The sequence below is a fragment of the Lissotriton helveticus genome, chromosome 6 (assembly GCF_964261635.1).
Source record: "Lissotriton helveticus chromosome 6, aLisHel1.1, whole genome shotgun sequence".
Taxonomy (NCBI): domain Eukaryota; kingdom Metazoa; phylum Chordata; class Amphibia; order Caudata; family Salamandridae; genus Lissotriton; species Lissotriton helveticus.
The window spans coordinates 996,099,515-996,122,920 of record NC_136067.1 but is presented as its reverse complement, the minus strand read 5'-3'; the positions used below and the strand labels follow the sequence as shown (position 1 = coordinate 996,122,920).

At 42.3% G+C, this 23,406-nt stretch overlaps 1 protein-coding gene across 7 annotated transcripts in view; it reads right to left on the bottom strand.

Annotated features, from left to right (window-relative positions):
• Positions 1-23,406, bottom strand: part of PDE10A (phosphodiesterase 10A) — a 1,305,213-nt gene that overhangs the window by 67,276 nt on the left and 1,214,531 nt on the right. The window contains exon 22 of one of the 7 annotated variants that reach the window (XM_078648626.1): positions 1,339-9,322. The exons of the other annotated variants lie outside the window; for them this stretch is intronic. Coding sequence (XP_078504752.1) covers positions 9,205-9,322 — 118 coding nt within the window. The 3' untranslated portion in view covers positions 1,339-9,204. Of the gene's footprint in view, positions 1-1,338; positions 9,323-23,406 lie in introns of those variants that run through there. 7 annotated transcript variants of the gene reach the window in all.

The following is a 23,406-nucleotide window of genomic DNA, read 5'->3' as shown; positions in this document are numbered from 1 at the left end:
GTCAGCCTCCGGACCTTCAGCACTGGGTGAAAAATAACTTCACACCAGTTTAATCACTTGATATGATACATATTCAAACTTCTTACTCGACAATGTGTCAGATGGATGGAAGATAAAGGGGAGGAAATCGAAGATGATGAATGGGACAGAATAGTGGCATATGTGGCCAGTTTTTCTCGAAATAGCAGGTTTAAAGTACTACAATGTTATCATCTTCATTGCACTGATCTCATCCCCATCGGATTGCATAGCATATTTGGTACAACTGTCCCTGAAAATCCCTTATTCAAGCACGTTTGAGACGTCCTATCCACACAGCTTACTGGAATAACTGACACACAGATTCACATAAAAGCCTCTAGGCTTCTAATCACAAAGTTCTGAAACAGAATAGAGAAGAACAGTCTTCAAAAAGAATAGAAAAGCACAAGTAAAACCAAATCAAGATATTACACTCTCCAAACTGGACTTCCATCATATGGTGTGGCAATGTCCTGCGCTAACCCCATACTGAAATGCAGTGATAAAAATAGATTAACATGGCTATAAGTCATTCTCTAGGAGCATTTTCACATGGGTGGGGGTTGAAATACACTAGAAGATTCACAGAACTTGCACTGGAGCTAGCCAAACAAGTAAAACCTTGTGCTGGTAATACCCACATGCACCAAAAATATCAAACAAGAAAACGTACGTAATCAAATTGGCATGAGTAGGTCTACACTTTTGTGTCAGAAAAACTGCTTTGGAAGCGCAGGAAGTGGCTATGGACAAATTGTCATACTTACGAAACAACTTCCACCTGACACATTACAGGATAAAGAGCATCAAGCAGAAAACCCAGCATCAGGGTGCGAGGATTCTGTAAGCTGTAGGATGAGATTGCTTGATACATGTGTTGTGTTACTGTATGTAAGTAAACTTGAACTTGGTGCTGGTCCCCAAGGAACTTACTACTACTGAATCTGTACCATATTCGTGTCGTGCCCCACACTATGCAACTCTACTCAATGTACTTTATACAATTTGTAATGTGGAACCGAAATAGAGTGATGCTGAAAAGATTTACAATGTTTAAAAAAAAAATGCTATATAGAAATGTTAATAAAACAGTAATACATCCTGGAAAATACCCTTTTCATCAATAAGTGCAGTTAAAAATCACGATCACTTCAAGGGAGACTGAAATTCAGACAATTCTGTTTATGCCTACCACATGGTCTAAATGTATTCATTATCTTTCAGGGCAAGATTTCCGAGAGTATGATGTAAAAACATATCATAATGCCGCCAAGGACTGCATATGACACACATTAAAAATTTACTCGAGGCTGGATATAAGGGTGCTTTTCTGTAAGCAAGTGTTTTAATTCGGACTGCATCATAGTCTGCAAAACATATCACACCATTGAACATTTTCTTTTTTTCTACAAAAGCTATCAAAGCAAAGTTTGTCCTTAAAAAAATACAAAAGAGAACTAATCATTAAATGTGTTTCCAAGTAGGTGAACACATACAAACATAAGAAATAGAGTACATTTTTGGAGGTTTCTAATTCGTATTCTAAGCTTCCCTTAAATTAAATGTACATTATATTCACAAGTAGCTTTGTATTTCTCTTCCTCCTTTCCTCACCAGAAGGACAAACGTTGAAAATCTAAAAAAACAATCCTCAGGAATATTAACATCAAAGTCTTTATCCATTAAAATCATACATTTTCTAAATATATATTTATATATATATATATGTATATTTATGTTACATAAAATATATTTTATATGTATAATAATATATGTGCAAGCAGTGGCAAACAAGATTCCTATTGGTCCTGCCATATACAGCAAGAATATTTCAAGGCAGATCGAGAAGTTATTTACAGCGTGCTACAGTATACCATACTAGGCGATTGTTCTATTGTACAAACGAGGATCTTATTTTAAATACAAAGGCTGCAAATAAATCCAGGAAAATAATTACACACAATATACACTATTTATAAAGGCAACATTTTAAGACATTTTAAATTATTGCACTTGCATTATTTGTACAAACACTCTACTGCTGAATACATCCATCTTTTTGTGGACGCAGACAGACATATGTACACACACGGACAAGGACAACATACAGCTCTTTCCTTTTTTGGGGCGCAACCCATGTGAGACTTTGGATAAAGTTCAACTATACTACTTTACAAATTTCTCTCTAACTTACATTTGTTTGAGCATACACCCGTATTATGCATCAAGCACAGCTTAAGGTCGGCAAGCGGTAATACGACCGTTTTCTTGCAAGAAAAAAAAGTGATGCATCCTTTGTTCAGTGGACACTTTGAACCTTAAACCCAACTGCAGAAAGCATGCTGCATATCTGTGAATTTCGCTTACATGGGCTACTATCAAACATGGAACAAACCTGTCACGACTCCTCATTGCAACCTCGTGGAGCAACAAATAGGCACACATTTCAAACTTGACCGTTACTTTCCGAGAAGGCCCCAGGTATTGGAAAAAGTAAACAATTTTAGCAGTTTCTAAAACGAGTGACTTTTAGCAATAGCCAAATATCACATCAATCATGCAGTTTTAGTAAGTATCTCAGCCCAACAAGAGAAACATGAGTACACGTCTATAGAAGACAGGTCTTTTTGACAACACTAAACCAGTGATTAAAATTTCCCTAAAAAAAAAAAAAGATCCATGAAAGAACACACCATTAATTATGGTGGAGTCAGATAGCAGGTAAAGAACTTACTATCTACAACAAAAGGGCTTGTGTTTCATAGAATTTAAGGTAGTGCTGTGTAGCAGGACAGAATAACTTATTTTATTTATTTTTATCATGTAAACATCCTTTAGTCACCGCCTCACAGTATTCTGGATCTATAGAGAGGTCTCCATTAAAAAGATACAGAGGTCTAACCGAGACTTACTGACATCCAGATGTCCTAGTACTCTCAGGCAGAATATCAACAAAGTGCTGGCTCTAAGTGCCTGACAGTATCTGCCTGACTAAAGCACTGCCGGTTGGTGGAGTGGAACGTCTCAACCTCTTTTCTATGGTGAGGACTACTGGCCAAAAAGAGAAAAAATAACACCTGCCACCAGCAGGCATTCTCAAATGTTGTAAACCCATATGGCGGCTTCATGGGAAAGAAACCCCAACTTGGTATGTCTTATGGTCTAATCAGATTTATACATCTTAATGTCATAGTCAGAGCAGGGTTTGACTGCTGGGGTTAGTCCCCTCTCACTGAAACCATTCCTATGAATAAAGACTATGTTCAGAATGAAAGGTGATACCTTTCCAGAGAATCCATATTTGATTTAAAAGTCTGCTTTCATTCTGCTCTCAAGCTTAACCTCGGCACACATCCCCAGGTCTCAGTGTAATGGGTGTCACAGTTTTTACTCTACAAAGGGCAGTGCCTGGTAGGTTAAAAAAAATTAAAATAAACGTTGAAGTCATAGGTGATGTGTGTCAGAGAGTCACGCCACCGAGAATCAGCCAGTGGATTCTCACACGCTCCAGAGTAAATTGTAATACTCCCATGTAAATGAATATACTATGGTCGCATCAGCAAGAAAATCGAACAACAATGTATACAAGACAGCCATAAGCACAAATGTGCAATCATTATTCAATTTGGATTGCACTTGCAATGTATTAGAGGATTTTCTTCTTGGCATAGGTGACTAACTTAGTTCCTGTAAAGTAACAACACCGTTTTCTTTAAATATCTCCTGAAAGTAGCAGGTCATATCTCCCTTAAGGTTCCGTAGACACATGGACCATGCAAGAGGCTTTTCATCAAGAAAGCAGGCAAAACAGAACCACACGTGTTCAATGGTCACATGATGCAGAGTTTTAGATTTCCCTAAATAAATGTATAGCTTGTTTATGTACAAATACCAAAGGTAAATGCAGAATCCCTTTTCCAAAACTGATTTTCAAAAGGGAGAAGGCCACATAAGGTGTCAGAGATGGTAGTGGAGAATGTAGCATGCCACCAATTAAGTTTGTGACTGATGCAACTACAGGCAGAGTACACAACTGCGGAACGCTGCAGATGACAACTGTGCATTACACATGGGTTTACAGAGAAGCAACAAGATCGACAACTAACTGGATTTAAATGTATTAATGGTCTGATTAAGAGTTTGGATTAAATAAATATCCTCTAATATAACGAGTAGAATCCATTGGCTTATATTCTTTGTCAATGCTATTCTTATGATGGAGGAACTCGAGGCACGCATTAGGTATTTCCTGCGGAAACTATAGAACTTACACTATACCCAAAACACGTAATTGGACCACAGTTAAATATATAATTGAAAGGGTTCTGGTATGTATGCGTGTTCATCCTGTGTGCCAATGCTTGACATACCCTTTTGTACTATGCCCTCCTGTTAGTGATATTTTATTATATATCACCCATTGATTGTTTGATCCCTCAGTAGCACTTTAATGGCCAAGGATTAAGGGCCTCTTATTTACCCCTTATCATTCTAGTGCAACAATATGCATTACCTAAAACTAATAGGCAGCACATGTAAATTGTACTGGTGAAATTCAAATCAGCTGAAGGTATGGCTTAATATTCCTGGAGAGCATGCCATCAGGAACCCTGAACAGGGGAAAATGTAGGTTCAACTCAAATCACAGATCATGAACCTTTAACATCCGAAGACTGGACCTTTTCAGAATGGTGCCCGCATTTATCAGTGACTAAGTCACTGATCTTTTATTCGTGCAGTCACATTGCCAGTGAAAATTTGAATAAAATGTTGAACCCCTTCATTGCTTCAAAAACCAAAACTTCTAAAAAGCAGTAAAACAGGGAAGGGTTTCATGGATCGCTTTTTAATACTCAGTCTTAAGGCAAAACCAGTAGGAATTACGTACACCAATGTGTGCATCCGTAGGGAAACACATGATGCAAAGGTTAGAAACAAGTCCAATCACTTTTAAATTCACCACAGATAGTGATGTAGGTATGTTTAGAGAACTCTATTTAGGTAAGAAAGCTTTGCAGACTTGAGAGAGAGAGGGCGAGTGTGTGTGTGTGTGTGTGTGATGAAGCACTGAGAATTCAGCAGTGTTTTATGCCAAATAAGAATCTGTACACCAGTGTCGGGATACCTAGAATTCCAAGGATACAACATATTCTCTGACTTGATCAACATTATCTGCTTAGTTCCAACTACAACAAAAATAAATAGTTCTTTGAGAGTTTAAGGCCATGACGAGGCAAATGCTAAGAAAAGCTGGTCCTGCCATGAAAGTATTCATGGAGTTCATTTAGAGAGAATGAACAGTATATGTCACGAACAGGGTCATGCTTTATCCTCGTTTATGAACCCATTTCCCACTTTGGAACAAATGTCTAAAGCATCTCAAAAACATAGCATGAAATACGCATGCGGCACTATATAGCGTCTCCCTACAAGCCAATGAAACAGACTGGCAGCAATGTGGGTGCCTCAAGCAAATGTCGAGGGTGGGAAAATGATTTGTCAAGGAAACATTTCTAGGAGGAGAGCACTAAACTGTAAAAGTACACTCAAAACTACTATCTACATGTACAATGCTCACTAACAACATTTTATTATTTGTATTTTTCAGTTACTGTCAGCAGTTTGTCTCTTTAAGGAAGATACATTTTATTAATAATCTGAGAACGTCGTACACCTCGACATAAATGAAATTTGCCCTACGAGTGCCACATAAGCAGCACAATCTGTAAATTAAGCAATATTTAATCTCTATATCAAAATAAAATACTGCCACCATAAAGGATTACTGTACTGAGTTTCCAAGACTTTGCACCCATCTTCGCATCTAGTGAGTGCCCAGTTTGTTTCTACCATGTTATATGTATTAGTTTTAGTAGAAATTAGCCTTACATCGATAACTTTCCAATTTTACACATGCCTAACTTTGGCTAAAATTCTGAGCTTTCAAATCAGTTAAGGCTTCTGTAGTTGCCCAGCTGATAATTAACTGAAAGAGGGGAAACTTTTGGTCAATTGTAAAATGTTGAAAACGTTTGTTGCATCGGCACGTGGATGTTCTGGTTCTGCACCAGCCCAAAACGGCCCTACATGTGCGTAGTTCATACCAATCACACTTCAGTGTCATACTTCTGCACCCAGGAAAACACTGGGGTGAAAAAGTCCAGTGTAGATTGTAATTAATAGAAGTAATGACTCCATGAGATACATTAAGTGTATCTCAACGAGGCAGTTCTCTTCACAAAGCTTCAGAATCTGGTGAGAAATTCTATGAAATTGCAGTTTTGTGAGGGTGCAGCTATAAAACAAGCAGGGATACACATCAAGAACACTCTGCCCAAACCGAGTTTACAAGTCATATGAAAGAATTGGTAGGCAAGCAGTTCTTGAAACTGACCAGGGCGCTGTCTGGACAATCTTCTCAAAAGGCTCAGTACTGAGAAATGGTACTTCAGTGAACATGGACAACAAGAGATAAAACCCACCAATGGAAGCAGGAAGAACATCCCCTCGAAGTCCAATCCTGCCCAAAAGCATAGCAGATAATTGCAACAACACGTAATGCAACATAAGGGATGCCTAAAGTTGACACATACAGTGTTCATTGCCACTGGCAGGCAAAATAAAGACTGTACAACTGGTGCCAACAAGACGAGCTTGATGTTGCCAATGACCTTGAAACAGAGGCAGAATTCGTTAGGTAGCTAGTATATCGAGATTCACATGATCATTACTGCTTTGGGAGCTTTTCCTCATTATCTTGAAGAGCTTATTTGAAGTTAATCACAGTCCTTCAGTAAGGCAGTAACTGGTTTTGTAGAGCACATTTTAAAAGATGAGAGCCACATTAAAGAGGCCACGTGACTCAGTATGTTATGAATGTATCTACACAATTATGTTGTGTTCTGCTGTACAGCATTTTGGTTAATCGGGACATACAGAGCAGAAATTTGAAAAAAGTCTTTAGATCCCACAACCAAACCTACCATAGGCTCTGCCCCCACTGTTATTTTCTTTCTTTACATGCAAAGATTGCCCGGTCCTGAAACGTTTGGACTCCCTGTAGAATTTCATTTTGCAGAGAGGCATACTCCCTTTATCATTTGTTCTTTTTGTACCTTTTAATGTCCTGCACAAAGCAGCAGCTTTGCTATAGTTTGCGTACAAGTGCCCACCTTTTCATATCTTCTTTCAATCAGGTGTTTCAATTCCTAGTCACAGCCTTCACCACTATCGCAGACCCAGAATCAAAACACAAGTGCTTCTGGTTGCCTATCTTCACACCTTCCTTGCTATGTTCCTGCATGGCTACTGTGAATGTATAGTACATTAGTATTTTGCACTTTTCACCGGTGACCTGTTTAACTTTTGCTTTGATCAAAATATCTCTGTGATGGTCAGTGACCTCTCTTAAGTACACACTTCTCATATAATTTATATATAGTTGCTGCTAATCTTCATTGCCATTACCTTGCACGACTGAGGATTTACTGTAGAAATATATAGAAGTCTGACTCTAGAAGTTCAAACATGAAGTTAGTGGAGATGCAGCAATCTCTAGGGGAAATTGCTACCAAATCCTTGGTTTTAGAATGTTCATTTAACACATTCAATAATACATTGTAAAAAGTATCATAGAAAATTATATTTGTAAGTATGGGAACCTTTTTGCTAATATATTCAGGATGGTTAAGTTTTTGTTCTGATTTTGAGGCTCAAGTCATCAAGGCAATAAACTTAGACCCTTGAAATTTACGGGATCTCTGAAAAAGGGTGATTTGAGGTATTTACATTTTCCTTAGATAAGACTCACTCAAATTGAAGGCATCACATACAGAGAGGGCCAGTATAAGTCATCAGTCCAACACATGCATACATAAAACCAACATCTCCTTCAGTTTTAACACTCGTTCTCTTCCGGAGGTATTATTCTAAGAAATCCCTACAATGTGCCCTGTCGTTCACGGCTTAAAGGTATTATCACTCAGGATTTGTCACTCTGTCAAGAAAAGACCATAATAGTAAGTATCATTTACCATCTCACTAAATCGTTAACAATCATAGTTTGTTTTCCCTTTCACCTGAACCCATATAAACATTTTGCACACTCAAAGAGAACAAACTTGTCTTAAGTCAATGTGTGCATGCCAGTATATTGTTCATAGTCAGAGCCCCAGCCTCACTGTCACTATCTCTATATCTGCATACCATTGCTTAGCCACTAGACCCTTAGCTGATGCACAAGGTGAATTAAGAGGAGATATTGCAGTATATGTTCCCCAAGAGACTAAACATGTAACAATCTGCAAGACCAGTGCTCAAATTTCACACAAAGCAGGGATTAGGGTAACAAATCGGAGTGTACATTTTTAAACCCACAGCCTATGTCCATGCAGGACAGCACAGTTAGGTCACCCTCCTTGGTGAGGCAGAATCCCCATTCTGTTGAAAAATTCTGTAGAATGGGACGTGAGATCCATCCATCCATCCTGACGATGATGTCCAAGTCTCTCCTTCAGCCAATTGCAAACCAGAAAGTCCAGTGCAAATCTAGATGTCCTCATTTTTTCACGATCATCTGAATGAAGGCTGTTCTGGCGTTTAAGTACAGGCTAACCTATACTGTGCAGAGGATTGTGATGCACTGCCCAGCATATACCCCATGTTGAATGTCCACCATCTATGATAAGAAGTAGTAAAGAAATGAATTCAAGTATTATACCCTACCATCATAGTTTCAACCCAGTTCAAGCTGACGACTACAAGCACTTGCAATAGTAGTGAGTCAAATTTCCTATTTAAAATCAGAAATTCGAAGTGAAGGCAGTGGAATACAGCCCACCTTATTATATTAAAAGTACCATTTAAGCTTGAAGCCTTACAGGAAAGATACCACTTCTAGTACCCGCTGAGACGTATTTATGTCCACTTTAAGGCCTCTAGCAGTGTGACCCAAGATGTAGGCCAGTTAATTTACTTTCAGGTTTCCATAAGGTTCACTTGTTCAGTAGAAGACCTGACCATCATTTCCAAAGTCCTCTCAAACCAAAGAGGCAGTCCCTTCTACTGAAATTAAGCCAGGACGGTGGAATTTCCTTGGCATTTCACCTTCATATCAGCAGTTGAGGCCTCTTATTCTTGTTAAAAAAAACAATCCATTAAAAATGTCCTAGGATGAAGTGTTCCTCAATCATCTATCTTCACTGGTAGTGAATCCGATGTCTCAGTCGCCAAAGAATTGGAAGGAATCCACACTGCCGTGTCTTCTCCTCGGGCCACTTTCTCCCACTGACTTAGGTTGTCCCTTGAGTCACAAACCCAAAAAAAAAAAAAGAATAGAAACAGTTGACTTCAGATGCATACAACTTTAATATGTTCATCTTTCACAACAGATCTGACACACAAAATATTCTTAAACTAAACAGTTACGTGATATATACAAGCAGAAGTAGCAATCCTTGCCATGTAGGTGGCAGACCCCTCAAAGTTATCTTGGCTAAAATTCAACAAAAGATCCTGAACTACGAATATTTCTTGCACAAAGCATCAGGAGTTGTGGAAAACCACAATCTAAGTTGATGGGAAAATAACTGTGCCTCTTTGAAAAGGGGAACAGTAAATTCATCGCTATTGCCTATGCTATACACACTCGTGGGAAACCACTGCAGAGAAATTCAGCACAGTAATGGCAGAGTGGAACCCCAGCAGAAGTTTTTGGTATAAGGGAGCTACAGCACTTCATCCACTGGTCACTAGATAAACACGCAAGGAGAATGTCATAAGTAGAGGCAGTGTGTTAGAGGCTGGTAGATATATGCCCCCTATGCAGCCACCTGCAGAATGAACTTACAAAGAGAGTTGAATCCCTTTCATTCACCAGTTTCTGCTGGACTTGGCCCTTTCTACAGCGTCATCCCTAAACATTTTGCCTTCACTCTCCTGTTTTCTGAGCCCAGTTTTGTTGACTTTTAGGTGTCCGCACACATTACCACTGCTAACCAGTGCTAAAGTGCTTGTGCTCTCTTCTTTAGCTTACACCCAATTGGCATATTTATTTTGCTTGTACCTCTCTAGTAAAGTGGTATTACATGTACCTAGGGCCTGTAAATTAAATGTTACTAGTGGGCCTGAAGCACTGGTTGTGCCACCCACTTGAGCAGCACTTTGAACATGCCTCAGGCCTGCCATTGCAGCATGTGTGAGCAGTTTTGGACTGCCAATGTGACCTGGCAAAAGAAACCTTTAGCATGCCCAAACTTTTCTTTTTAATGCATATATGTCACCCCTAGGAGCCCGAACAGCCCAGAAGGCATGGTGCAGTGCATTTAAAACAGGGACATGTAATTTTAGGTTTTATATGTTCTGGTAGTGAAAAACTCTTTCATTCGTTTTTCACTACTGCAAGACCTACCTCTCCCATAGACTAACATTAGAGTTACCTTATTAAATTTGATAAGCTGTCATTTCCGAATGAGAGCAGGTAAACGGATCATGTTTGGTGTTTTTGAATTTCATAATGAAAAACCTTAACTTCTGACCAGGATGCATCGTGTACGGGTGGTTTTTGCTCTTCTGCATAAGCTTGACGAAAGGAACTCCAGACCGTGCCCCAGGAGCTGCAGACCCTTTGTATTGCCTCCTCTTTTTGGAATACGCCTAAACTACATGTGATGGAGGGGAAATGTTATTTCTGTACGCATGCAAAATCCGTGAGATCCTTTTAGGAAGAAGCTAAGACGACAATGTACTAATTCAGCAGAATGAAATGACATGCATAGTGGTGAACTGTGCTGCTTGATTTATTTTGTTGGGCCACAACCTTTTTTGATGACACTATGGTTCCTGACACAGGTGACAGCAGACAGAGTGTTGTAAAAGTGAGAAGCCCCCTAAAAGGAACCTCGTATTTCTTATTTTCCTTCCTGTGTATTTGCTTATGGTGATCTTCTGCTAAATGCTATATTGTGGGGTTACTCCTTTGATAAGATTATGCACTGATATTTTGGTCATATGATTGAAGGCTTGATCATTTTTGCACATATTCAGACATCAAGCCCTAGATGCTTTTCTATGTAAGGTTTAGGAATTTAAGGTTGAAAAAAAACGTTTATTGAATTTTAAGAGAACCACAACTGGACAAACAAACCGTCATCTTTTTTCACGCATTCTGTTGCTATTACAAGTACATTGATCTAATTACTGGGCCCCTGTATGTCCCTTAAAGTTGTGTGATCCTTCACATTCACAATTTGTAGTGCCTCTAGAGTCCTCAGGCGATTGAAGAGAAGGACTTCCCAGCGCTATCGAGGGAAGCATGATCTTTTGCAAATCAAGGACATACCATACTTCACTGAACCAGTACTGGGTTTAAATGGACCTTAGTGGGATCTCTGCCATTTATATGTTTTCAAGTAGTCCGAAACACATATCCTACTAAACCATTTTCAAGAAATGTGGCTAAAGCATCTCTCTTGTAAGATTGCTTTGAGGAAAAACTAGGCTTCACAGTTAAACGCTTTCTCAGCATCCAATGACAGAATCATCAAAATGTTGCTCCTTTTCTGTTTATTAATAAGGAGGACTACTTGTTAGGTCAAGCATCAGCTCGCATGCGCCGTCTGCGAGACCCTCCATTATCACAATACCGAGTGTAATTCCACCTGATGCTTGCAATTGGTTCACTGCTGGGTCACTTATCTTTCATGGCTCCCTATTGGTTAGCCCTCCGATACATCCCTTCCGGTTTTATGTGAGGAGCACCGGCCAACTACGGTTTCCGTACACTTGTAAGCATTATTGTGTTTTTTGGGGACTACTTGCTTAATTTATTCCCTACTAGTGTTCATTGCTCTGTTTTGTTTTATGTGTTCCGGCGCCGGCTTATATTTATTTAGCTGATCGCATAACTTGTATGGCGGTGCATACTTATTTATTTATATATCTTCAGGCACCCCGCATTATATTTAGCACAGCGCCCGCTTTTATTTATTTTATTTTATGTAGAATTGCTGTGTGCATTAGTTGGGATATGCTACATTGACATTGGTTCATCCAGGTGACTTTCTTGTTTACAATGGTGGCACCACATTTAGCTTTAACCACATTGGTGCTAAGGCAATTCCCTCTGGGTGCTGAAATTTACATGATCCCATTGTTCATGACAAGGTCAGCTCGTCATAAGCACAGGAGCAGTGCACTGCATGACGAGCTGACCTTGTCATGAGCATGGAAGGGGTTAAACATCCGTGAGTGCCGCCATTGTACCTACAGTAAATAAATTGGGGAAAAAAACGTCCAGTGGCTTCACAAGAAGCATGGAGATCTTCTCTTGCTGCAATATTTCCTGTCTTTTAAATGACTTGCCCTATTTTCGCTACTTTTGTAAAATCTAATATCAATGACATTTCAACAAAGGAAAAAATAAATAAGGACTCTTTAACATTTGCTTGAGCTCTTCAAATGACCACAGTGCTGACAAGGCTGTAATGAACAGAAAGTAATACTGACTTCGTATTTGGAGAGTGTGTTTTCTCAGCATTTTATCGTTGTCGGGTGGGGGGGTTAGTTGGAATGGAGTTCTGTCTGTGACCTGCAGTCTAAGACGGTTTGTTTACTCTTTTATTTTTAATCACACATTGTCACGAGGGCAGCAGGGAATCAACAGGCCAATGGGGTGACTGGTGGGAAGCCCGGGAACTTTCAACCCCTTTGTTTTCTTCTCGCCAGGATGATACTTGGCCGGCATCAAGTACGGAGCTGTCTGCTTACGAGGACGGTCTCTTTAACTGGGAAGACGCCACCCCCTCCAGTAACGTCATGAGCTGTCTTCCAATAAGGAGCCCCAGAAAGCGTAACATAGTGTGCGTGGACACCAGAGGAAGTCTGGAGAGTGCGGAAGAAGAAGGACGGTGGAGCAGTGAAGCGGAGTAGAGCCTGAGATGACCGGAGCAGCCATCCAGCCCCCGGAGGAAGAGGACCCGCGAAGAGACGGGGAGCAGAAGCCAGGAGGCCAACGGGATTACGTATCGCCGAGCCACGCCCCCGGAGGAGCGTGGCTGAGGAGCGTGGCTGACCCAGGTACGGGCAAGATTCTCAGGCTGGGTCGGGAGGTGGGAGAAGCCGGAGGGTCGAGATCGTTACTGCTCACCGCCTCCTATTGTATATTCTGTAAATAAACCCCCCCCCCTTCACCACCACTCCTCACACTCTTGCGCCCTCATTGCCTGGACACCGGTGCACCAGAGTGCTTCCTCACACCCTTCCCTTGTGTGATAAAATAACCGGGATGTGGTACTGACCGGTGGATTTGTTTCCATTTCTTTTGGGGTATTCGGAGTGCACTCCCTGCCTTGACCAGACGTGTAGGACAGGACCGCTACAGCCCGGAAGATGAGGACTCCTCGTGCCATTCTTGTTTTGTTGTTTTCTTTTACCTGAAAAACCCACAAGTAAAGGGGTAAAACTGGCTACCCGCAAAAGACGTGACTATCTAAAAATAAAACCGTCTTTACACCGACGTAGTGTTCTTCGTGTTCCTTCTGACCCCGCTACACACGTTTCCTTTTTTAGGAGCAAAGCAGACATGGCAGGAGCGAGAAAGCACTAATCAAAATAGCCACTGTACTTTAAGATAAACTGACCATTGTATTTACAGGGACATGTTGAATGTGTCGTAACCTATCAGCCTCCGGAGTTGGAGAGTGTGTTTTGTCAGAATGTTATTGTTGTGACGGGGGAGCAGGAATGGAGTTCCATCTGTGACCTGCACTTCAAGACGGTTTGTTTACTCTTATTTTTAATGACGCAGGTTTCCTTTTTACAGCAAAGCAGACACGGCAAGAGCGATTAATGTTTGAGAGGGAGGCATCTGATGGAATGGAACACCTACCTAAAAGATTTTCCTATCGCATCCACCATGGACCCGATGCCATAGCTGCTTTCGACAGATGTATCCGGTCGTCTCACCGAGCCGTTCGTTGATCCCACTTGTCCTCCAGATCCTGCTACAAAGGACGCATCCTCAGCGTGGCGTTGGGGACAAGAAAAATGCAGGATGCCATCGACCCCAGGAGAGAGGCAACCTGACAGACTGAAGGTAAACTGCTGCGCAGAATCTGCTTGCATTTCAGAGATTCCGAGATCTGGACATGATAGGACAGGTTACCCTGATGCTGTGCCTACTGTAACTTCAGGTCCCACTGCAGAGCCCGCATATGCCATCTGGCATGTTGCACTAGCAGGATGCAGGAGGCCATGAGGCCCAGGAGCCGGAGGGTCATCCTGACTGAAACCCGGGATAGAGGCTGAAAGATTGGAATCATAGCCTGAATATCCCAGACTCGCTGCTTGGGAGGATAAACCAGAAACTGCGTTGAATCCAGAACCGCTCTGATGAAGGGGAGCTTCTGAGAGGGACTCGGGTGTGATTTCGGCATGTTGATGGAGAACCCCAGCAAATGCAGGAGGTCGGCTGTAGTCTGGAGGTGGGAGACGACTGCCTGGGGCGAGCCCACCTTCAACAACCAGTTGTCGAGTTAGGGGAAGACTGGAACCCCTAATCTGCGCAGATGAGCTGCGACCACCGCCATCACTTTCGTGAACACCCAAGGGGCACTGGTAAGGCCGAAGGGGAGCATAGCAAACTGAAAATGCTCTTGGCCTACAGTGAACCGCAGGTGACGCCGGTGGGGCGGCAGGACGGGGATATGAAAATATGCGTCCTGCAAGTCCAACACTACCATCCAGTCACCAGGGTTGAGGGCAGCCAAGACCTGAGCAAGAGTCAACATCTTGAACTTCTCCTCCTGGAGGAAGCGATTGACGTTCCTGAGGTCCAAGATGGGGCACATGCCCCCTTTCTCCTTCTTGGGGACCAGAAAATAGTGGGAATAACAACCACGTCCTTCTTATTGCCCAGGAATGTGCTCGATGGCCCCCTTGGCCAAGATGGCCGTGACTTGCTGTTGGAGAAGCGCAAAGTGATTCCCCGAGATGCGGTGAAACTGAGGTGGCATGGCTGGGGAGGCAGACTCGAGGGGGAGGGAGTAGCCCCTTCGGACGATTTGCAGCACCCACCTGTCCGAGGTGACAGAACGCCAGTGGGGGAGGTGATGTTGAATCCTGCCGCCCACCGGCGTGGGGGGCACCCCAAAGCTCAGACTAGGAAGGCTTTGAGGCGGATGCTCCGGGAGCGGAGGTGGACTGACCTGCATGCTGGCCCCCTGTCCCGCCGCAGAAGCCACCACTCCTGAGTGGAGGTTGGTTCTGTGCAGGCTTCTGGTTAAACGAACGTGTTGGGGCACCCCTTCGGAGGCCACGAAAGGAACGAAAAGCAGACCTGGCCGGGCGCTTGGTGGAGAGACCCAAGGACTTGGCCGTAGCCCGAGAGTCCTTAAAACGCTCCAGTGCACTGTTTGCCTTATCACCAAACAGGCGAGTACCATCAATGGGCAGGTCCATGAGAGAACTCTGAACATCCCCTGAAAACCCCGTGGACTGCAACCAGGTGTGGCGATGGAGGACCACTGTCGAAGAGATCACCCTACCCAGTGAGTCCGCGGTGTCCAGCCCACACTGGATGGCGAACTTTGATGCCTCTTTCCCCTCAGGAACAGCTTGGGAAAGTACTGCCCCAACCTCCTCCGGACACTGAGGCAGCCTCTGCACCACTGTGTCTCACACAGCATGAGAGTAGCGGCCCAAGAGGCATGCAGCGTTCACTGACTGCAGCCCCAAGCTGGCAGAGGAAAACAATTTCTTGCCAAACTGCTCCAGCTTCTTTGATTCCTTATCTGGCGGCCATAGGAAAAGCGCTTTGGAAGTGGTGGCCTGGATCACCAGCCTCTCTGGAGTTGGGTGGGTCGTTGAAAAGGCAGGGTCATCAGGTGCCGGGCGATGACGCCTGGCCACCTTCTTATCCACAGGAACCCCTGTGGCTGGTCTAGACCAGGTGCCCATTAACACATCCATTAACACCTCATTGAACAGAAGCTGTCATGTATTCCTATCGGTTCTGAATCGATCCCCCTATTCCTGACCCTATTCTAGTTCAACAAACCAACAAGTTAACTAGCAGTCAGCCCATGAGGCAGAAAACCCCCATGATGCAGATACCGTTATCTGACGCAGTCACACTACGGCACAGGAACGTGTTATCTGATTAGGTCATAACGCTTGCGATCTAATTAGACAAGCGATATTCCTCCAGCCCCTGATAAGGCATACGGAGTTCTCATAACAAATCAAACCTATGACAACCTGGGCAAAACCCTGCGGCCATTGTTTTGATTTCACCGAGAACTTTAGTAAAGAATGTGCTAACGAGCAAATCGTATGACATCTTTATTGACGTATCTATGTCCATCCTTACGTCAATCTCGGCACCTTAAAGGTATAAATATTACCGATCTTGCCATATGCAAACACACGCGTGGTGACGAGACGGAGCAGCCATACTTGCCGAAGCCGAGAGCAGAGCAGACCCCGCTGGCAGCAGCCCCGCCTTCCTGACGCGCTGAGAGACGCGCTGCTTTCTCCTGCCGAGAATCCAGCACCGGCGTTTCTGGGTAGCCCTCGCAGGCAGCCTGGAATATCGAGACCAGAGAGAGAGATACCATTCCTCATTCATCCTAACTTCCAGGTACAGAACTGAATAACCCCTCACAGAGAATTCTTTAGTTATTCACTTGGCAAAAACAAACTTAACTTAAACTGTAACTTTCTATTCCCGCCCACGCATTAGACTTAGGTCAGGTACACGGGGTAGGCGTATTTAGAAACACCAGTTGAGTACGTTTAGTCAAATGTATATGTGTATGTAAATATATTTTATTCATTTAAAACATCATATGGCTTAGAAACCATATCAATGTTTTTACAGTATTACTTTATACTATTGCTTTTTATGTATGCACTTTACTTAGCTATAAGTATTGCAATAATATCGATCCATTTCTCTTGTACGAGAAAAGAGACTGATCAATAAATAACACCTTTTTATTGAACACGCCCGTCTCTTCCTTTTCTCTACATTCTGATGAGACTAAGAATGCACGTACTGACTGAGTAAAATAATTTGCCTTTTGTTCACACGACTCTCGAGATTGACTCTTGATTAGGGGAGAGCAAAGTTGTCATGTTCTATGGTTGTCAGAAACTAAATCCCTTCTTGTCTAATCAGGGAAGTTAATTCCTCCTTGAACATTCGAGAAAGTTTCTAGCGAACTCTGAGCTACGCTGGCAAACCCAAAACTTAAGTCTAGTATCGACAGTAGTAGACCTAGTTAACGTCTGGCCTAGGCCTTTACTGCTGTAGGTATTATTCCAATGCGCAGAGCCTATTGGGAAGATAGGAACTACACTACATGGCGCCCAACGCGTTTGGAAAGGGCGATAAAACTAACGTAAGACATTTAGAGTAACTCAGTCGTGCTTTCTCACTCAGACCCCTTGTCCCAAATACTCCAAAGACGTCTGGAGTGGGTGAAAGGTAATATCCTCCAAAACCTCGCAGGAGGGAACTCCTATGTATGGTTCTTGGTATAGTCAACGTTGAAGGATACACTGTTCCAAAATATTGTGCATCTAATCTTTGTTTCCATAAGAAACCTGATCTGCAAACAAACAAAATAAGCTTCCTGTCGGTAAAATGGCAGAGAGTGATGATGAAAGAGAGGCAGTTAGATTAGCAACTGAACTCGCAGATGCTGATGCTACCATGCAAGCAGCAGACGCGGATATAATACTCATTCCGGTCATCAAAAGGAGATCTATAACTCTAAAACGTATAGAAAATGGACTGACACCTAGAGGTGGCACAGTCATATTCGTAATTGAGGCACACGAATATCGGCAGACAGAGGTATATTATTCATGGATACATTTTCCAGCAGCAAATGCTGTAACAAAGTACTTCCACTATTACAAAATAGATGAACCTCCTAATGAGTACACTCCTTTCGAGGAGGTGGAAGTACCACTCAAATTCCAAGAGCATTTGCTCTTATTTGATGGCGCCCTAAAACATAACAATCACATCACCAGGCTCGGTCCTTTAGGTAGACCAGGAGCAACGTGGCCGGTCTTAGCCGGATACACACCACACCCAGACATCGAAGGGATGTCTACTGGAGAGCTGTTAATACAGCTAAAACAATTACTAAAAATTCACAGACAATTAGTCCAGTATGTAATGCGGACTTCAACAATTCAGCCAGCGATTAAACTTCCACAGCTGACCCCTCACCAGGGGAAAACAAATAAAATTACACCACAGAACATCCAGTCCTGCCTAGGTAAAGTACCGGCTAAACGGGAACAAATACCATTCTGGTTGGCACAGAAAATTACCCAAATAGAGGCGGTGTTTCCTGACACCACCCCATTAGAAAAACACAGGATTCTGACTATCTGTCTTCCAATGGGAATCGCACCACACATTGAGGACTGTGACACTTGGGGTACAGTCTTTGCTTCCATCTACACAAAAACGCACGGTGTTCCATCCATTTCGGTGATACCAGATGTGCTAAAACAAATTCAAGACGAATACGGTCCAGAACCTGCTTTAACTCTTGGTATGAAATTACTAAAAGACTTCAAGCAGGTCTCGGCTATACTATTAGCCAACATAAAAGGTGAAGCAGCAAACGTGGCGATCCGCCAGAGGTTAAAAGAGACAGATATAGCAGACCAACCAGCTGAAATTGCCAGAATCATAGAAAAATCCTATGAGGAACTAGGTAGAGATAGTTTAGGTGGAATACCAGTAAAACCGCAACTGAAGTCCAGAAAAAATATTTTTTAATAATTCACCAAAAAAGAACTGGGATGGAAACAAACAATCCAATCCTAAAGAAAAGAAATTCCAGTCCAGAGGAAGGTCTCCTAGGCGAAGAGAAAAATCTCCAAACCGAAGACAGAGGTCACCGCAGAGCGACCCCTCTGGGAATAGATATAACCTTAGAAATAGGGATAATATTAAAAAACCTGATAGATATCAAGACATTGATACACGTCCCTCTCAATCTTTTCAGAATTCCACGCAGAAATCGGAAAGAAGAGGACGATCAGAACAAAGAGAAGAGCACGCCAAGTCCAAAGACAAGGAACCTGCTCAACTAAAAAAGAAATTACAATTTCCAAAAAAGAAGGTAGCCAGTATCAAGGTAGTTAACAATGCCGAGAATACTGAGGACACAACTGAAAAACGGAGAGTGGGCTCAGACAATGCTAGACAGTGCAGCAGAAGTGAGCATAGCTCGCAAAGTCCTTATGAATCATCTGGAGACAGTGGACACGAATGAATATCTTCAAGTGGAAACTGCAGACACCAGGGTTAGCAAACCCCACAAGATATACGAGATAACATTACGTATAGAGGGAGATAAGACTAGGAAAATAAGGGGACTATTTTGGGATAATCTCTCCAAGGGCTATGATATCCTTCTAGCTGAAAAAGACTGGCCACCAGAGTTTGTCAGGGAGTGCCCTCATGGCGAAGAAGTAATTATGCCTGCCTTCTCAAATCAAATTCCAATTCATAAAAAATACACACTTGCTAGAAAGTGGGCAGTGGCTCTAGCACCTGCTTTATATAAAAATCATGTAGGATGGGATGAGGATTCTCCTCCTCACAAAATCCAGTTAAAATCACAACCTACTGCACAAAGGCAGTACCCAATTAAGCAAGAAGCTAAAAAACAGGTAAATGAAATACTAGATCAGCTAGAATACCAGGGGGTGATTGAAACTTGCACCTCACAAATGAACAATCCTTTGTTTCCGGTCTCCAAACCAGACAATTCATATCGTCTAGTTTTGGATTACCGACACCTTAACACATGTTGCAAAACTTTTGCAGTGCAAAACTCACACAGTGCTGCACTAATGAATAACATAGTGCGCAAAAAATACAAAACAACCTTGGACATCTCCAATGGATTCTTTTGTCAAAACATAGCACCAGAGAGCAGATATTTAACTGCATTCTCAGTAAATGGCACTCAAAAGCAATTCTGTCGGTTAGCCCAGGGGTACAAGAACAGCCCGGGGGTATTCTCAGCGAGAGTAACAGAATTACTACAACTATATGATGATGAAGCATTATCTTATGTCGATGACATTTACTTAACAGATGATGACTTGGATACTCACTTGAAAAGAGTGAACACCATAATACTTGGGTTCGCTGCAGAGGGTTACAAATTCAACTTTAAAAAATCCAGAATTGCCCATCTGACGGTCCTATTTTTAGGATATGAGTTATCAAGTGAAGGCAAAAGCCTGGCCGACAATTTCCTAGAGAAATGTGCCGTACTCCAAGCACCTAGAACACTAAAAAACTTACAGTCGATTCTAGGCTTCCTAAATTTCGGAAGAACATACATTGCAAATTACGCAGAAAGGGTAAAACCCCTTTATGATCTAATTAAACCAGATTTTAAAAGATCCAGTTGGACTCAAATACACACAGAAATTTTGAGATCCTTACAAACAGACATGCTAATTAAAACAAAATTAGAAACACGTGATAACACACGCAATCTTGTGATTCGAGTCATCCCAGGGAGATGCGGATTCACATACCTGACCTCTAATGAGGGAGAAAAGGTACCAATTGCATTCAAATCACACTTGTACACAGAAGCTGAACAGAAATTCAGCAACAAAGAAAAAATTGTTCATGCAGTTCAAACCGCAATAGCTAGAGAAAAAGACATAGCTGACGGTAGACATATCACAGTCAGAACAGCTGAATCAGCCTTTGAGGCATTGACAACACCGTGTAATTTACCAACAACAACATTGGATCCAGAATGGTTACAATGGGTAAATTCAATCACAACTGACAAAGTATACTACTACTTTGATCCAGAACTAGAAGAAATGGAAAATCTAGAATATGAAAAAACATACCCTCTGCCAATCGACATTCTGCCTCTACGACATTACGCCTGTGTAATCTATACAGACGGACATGCTCAACCCTCCGTTTGGGGAGAACAAGCATACAACCCCACATGTGAGATTACAAAAGAAGTGTGGCGCGGAGGTAAACTAAAACCGCTATTAACAAAATCACACTCAGTTGAAACTAATTCAGAACAACATACTGAAATAATAGCATTGAAAATGGCGCTAGATAATGCGGATCGCGAATTTCCGACACTTATAGTGTCAGATTCATATTACTGCGTCAAATCATACAACAAGGATTTGCAGACATGGATTCAAAACGGTTACAAAGATGACACAGATGCACCAATAAAGCAGAAACTGCTCTGGGAACAAATAGCTCTTTTACAAAAAGAACTACCAAAGACTCACGTGACACACTCACTGAGTCATCAGCGTGATGGCGTTCACGTTGTAGGGAATTCATTGGCTGAAACAGCCGCAGCGGCAGCCACTAAATCGGCTCCCGTAGTTCGAAAAAAGCGTACATTAAAACACATTGACGGTGAAACAGTGCTGGCGGTGAAAACGTCATCAAAAGGCGACTGCTCAGCGTTACCGATCAACTATCCACTCAATTATACATACATAATCGATGCAAACTCCGTCCCTTTTGCTCGAATCCCTGGAGTGGGGGATAGAGTGATTCCAAACATGGACAGGAGAAACTTGTTAATCGCAGACGCACATATGGGCGAGGGTCTCAGACACCTCAAACTAAAAGATTCTCTGGAAGAATTACAATCACGGTACTGGTGGCCAGGCATGAGCCTACATCATACCATGTTTGTAAAAAACTGCCCAAACTGCAACAGAAATCGCAGTGGGGAGAGAAAAAATATAATACGGTGGAATCTGACTGCAGATAATATCACCAGTAAAAAGCAGGGCTTGCGATTAACATATACAGGCTAGTTCCACTTATAATGTAGATCACCAGCACTCGGCTGACGTCCGGACTGTTATACAAAGATTTGCGAGTCTAAATGGCATATACGCTAAGAGCATGCTACGTTCGACCATTGTTTTCACTCAAGCCCACCAGCCTGGGGGGAAACATGGCCAAATGAGCACAGCCCAGCGGGAATCTTCTCACTTCCTTCCTGAGGGTACGGGATGGTGTAAAGAAAAAACCAAGGCATAAAGCAATCTATAGCGGAAAGGATATTCGGTTCGGGAGCTGGGTGGGTCAAACATCTAATAAGTGTCCAACGTAGTCTCAATAACTTGCCAAGAAATTCTCTGAAGGGATTCAGTGTGTACGAATTATTATTTGGAACTAGGATGATTATCTCTGACATTGATAGTCAGACTTCAGTGGTGAAAGAAAAAAGCTTTGATATCAAAGACCGTTTGGCTATTTTGCAGGACTTAAACGAAACAAGAAAAGACCTGAGCAACATAAATTTGAAACAACAGCCAACAACCACTGAAGAACCACCACCTGTCCCAGCAAGACCTGTCTGGATTCCAAAAGTCGGGGATCTAGTCAGGGAGAAGATCGCGGTAAAGAAGGAATTTGGGCCTTCTTACAGAAAAGCAGTTCCTGTCTTGTCTGTCAACGGGACGAGATCAGTTGTACTACCGCCACTTGCTGGTAAAAAGGAGAAACCGAGTTGTATCAATCGACCTGGTAAAACCACAACATGTGGCCGATAACAAACAGTAGGCCAAGTGGACTCCCAATAAGTAGCAGAACACCAAGGTTTGCTACCAGTACAGAGGTCCTAACGAAGAGGCTCATCACATTCGAAACGCCTACAGAAGAACAACAAGCACTATGCAGCAATGCAATAGAACTCAGACCTCTGAAAACCCAAATAAAAACATTTAGCAGAGACACACCAATCTATAATGAAGTACCAAGTGAAAATGCAAGAAACAGAAATCCTGAACCAATTGGAACAATTGACAGAACTGCATCCGGCTACTTCATCAACTTCGATGATTCCTCTGAAGGCTTCAGCGAATCAAAGACACAGCCATCATCAAAAACCTTTAAAGACAAAGCGAAGGAACTTTTGAAACAACTGAAAGAAACATATCTGATTTCTCCATGGATTGAATTTTGGGTGGGTTTTGGTGCATTTATCCTCATACTTTGGCTCATCATGGTACTTACTTTGGGACGCTTCATTGAGGGAAAATATGCTAAAATGGACACAGCAAGTCAGAACATCAACTTGATCCTCAAACCACACACCTCTTCACACGTCGAGAAAAGAGAACTTTCTTCAGCCAACTTCACAGCCAATCCGATACCTGGTGGGGTAGCCTGGGACAACACTGACTATGAAATTTATGGTCCGGTCGAGATCCTGAAATATCCACACCAAATTAAGATCTCATTGAGTGATTTTGCAAAACCAAACTCTTTTGCTGATGATTGGGACTTCGAAAGCATTAATAATATGATGTCTGACTTAGTAATGT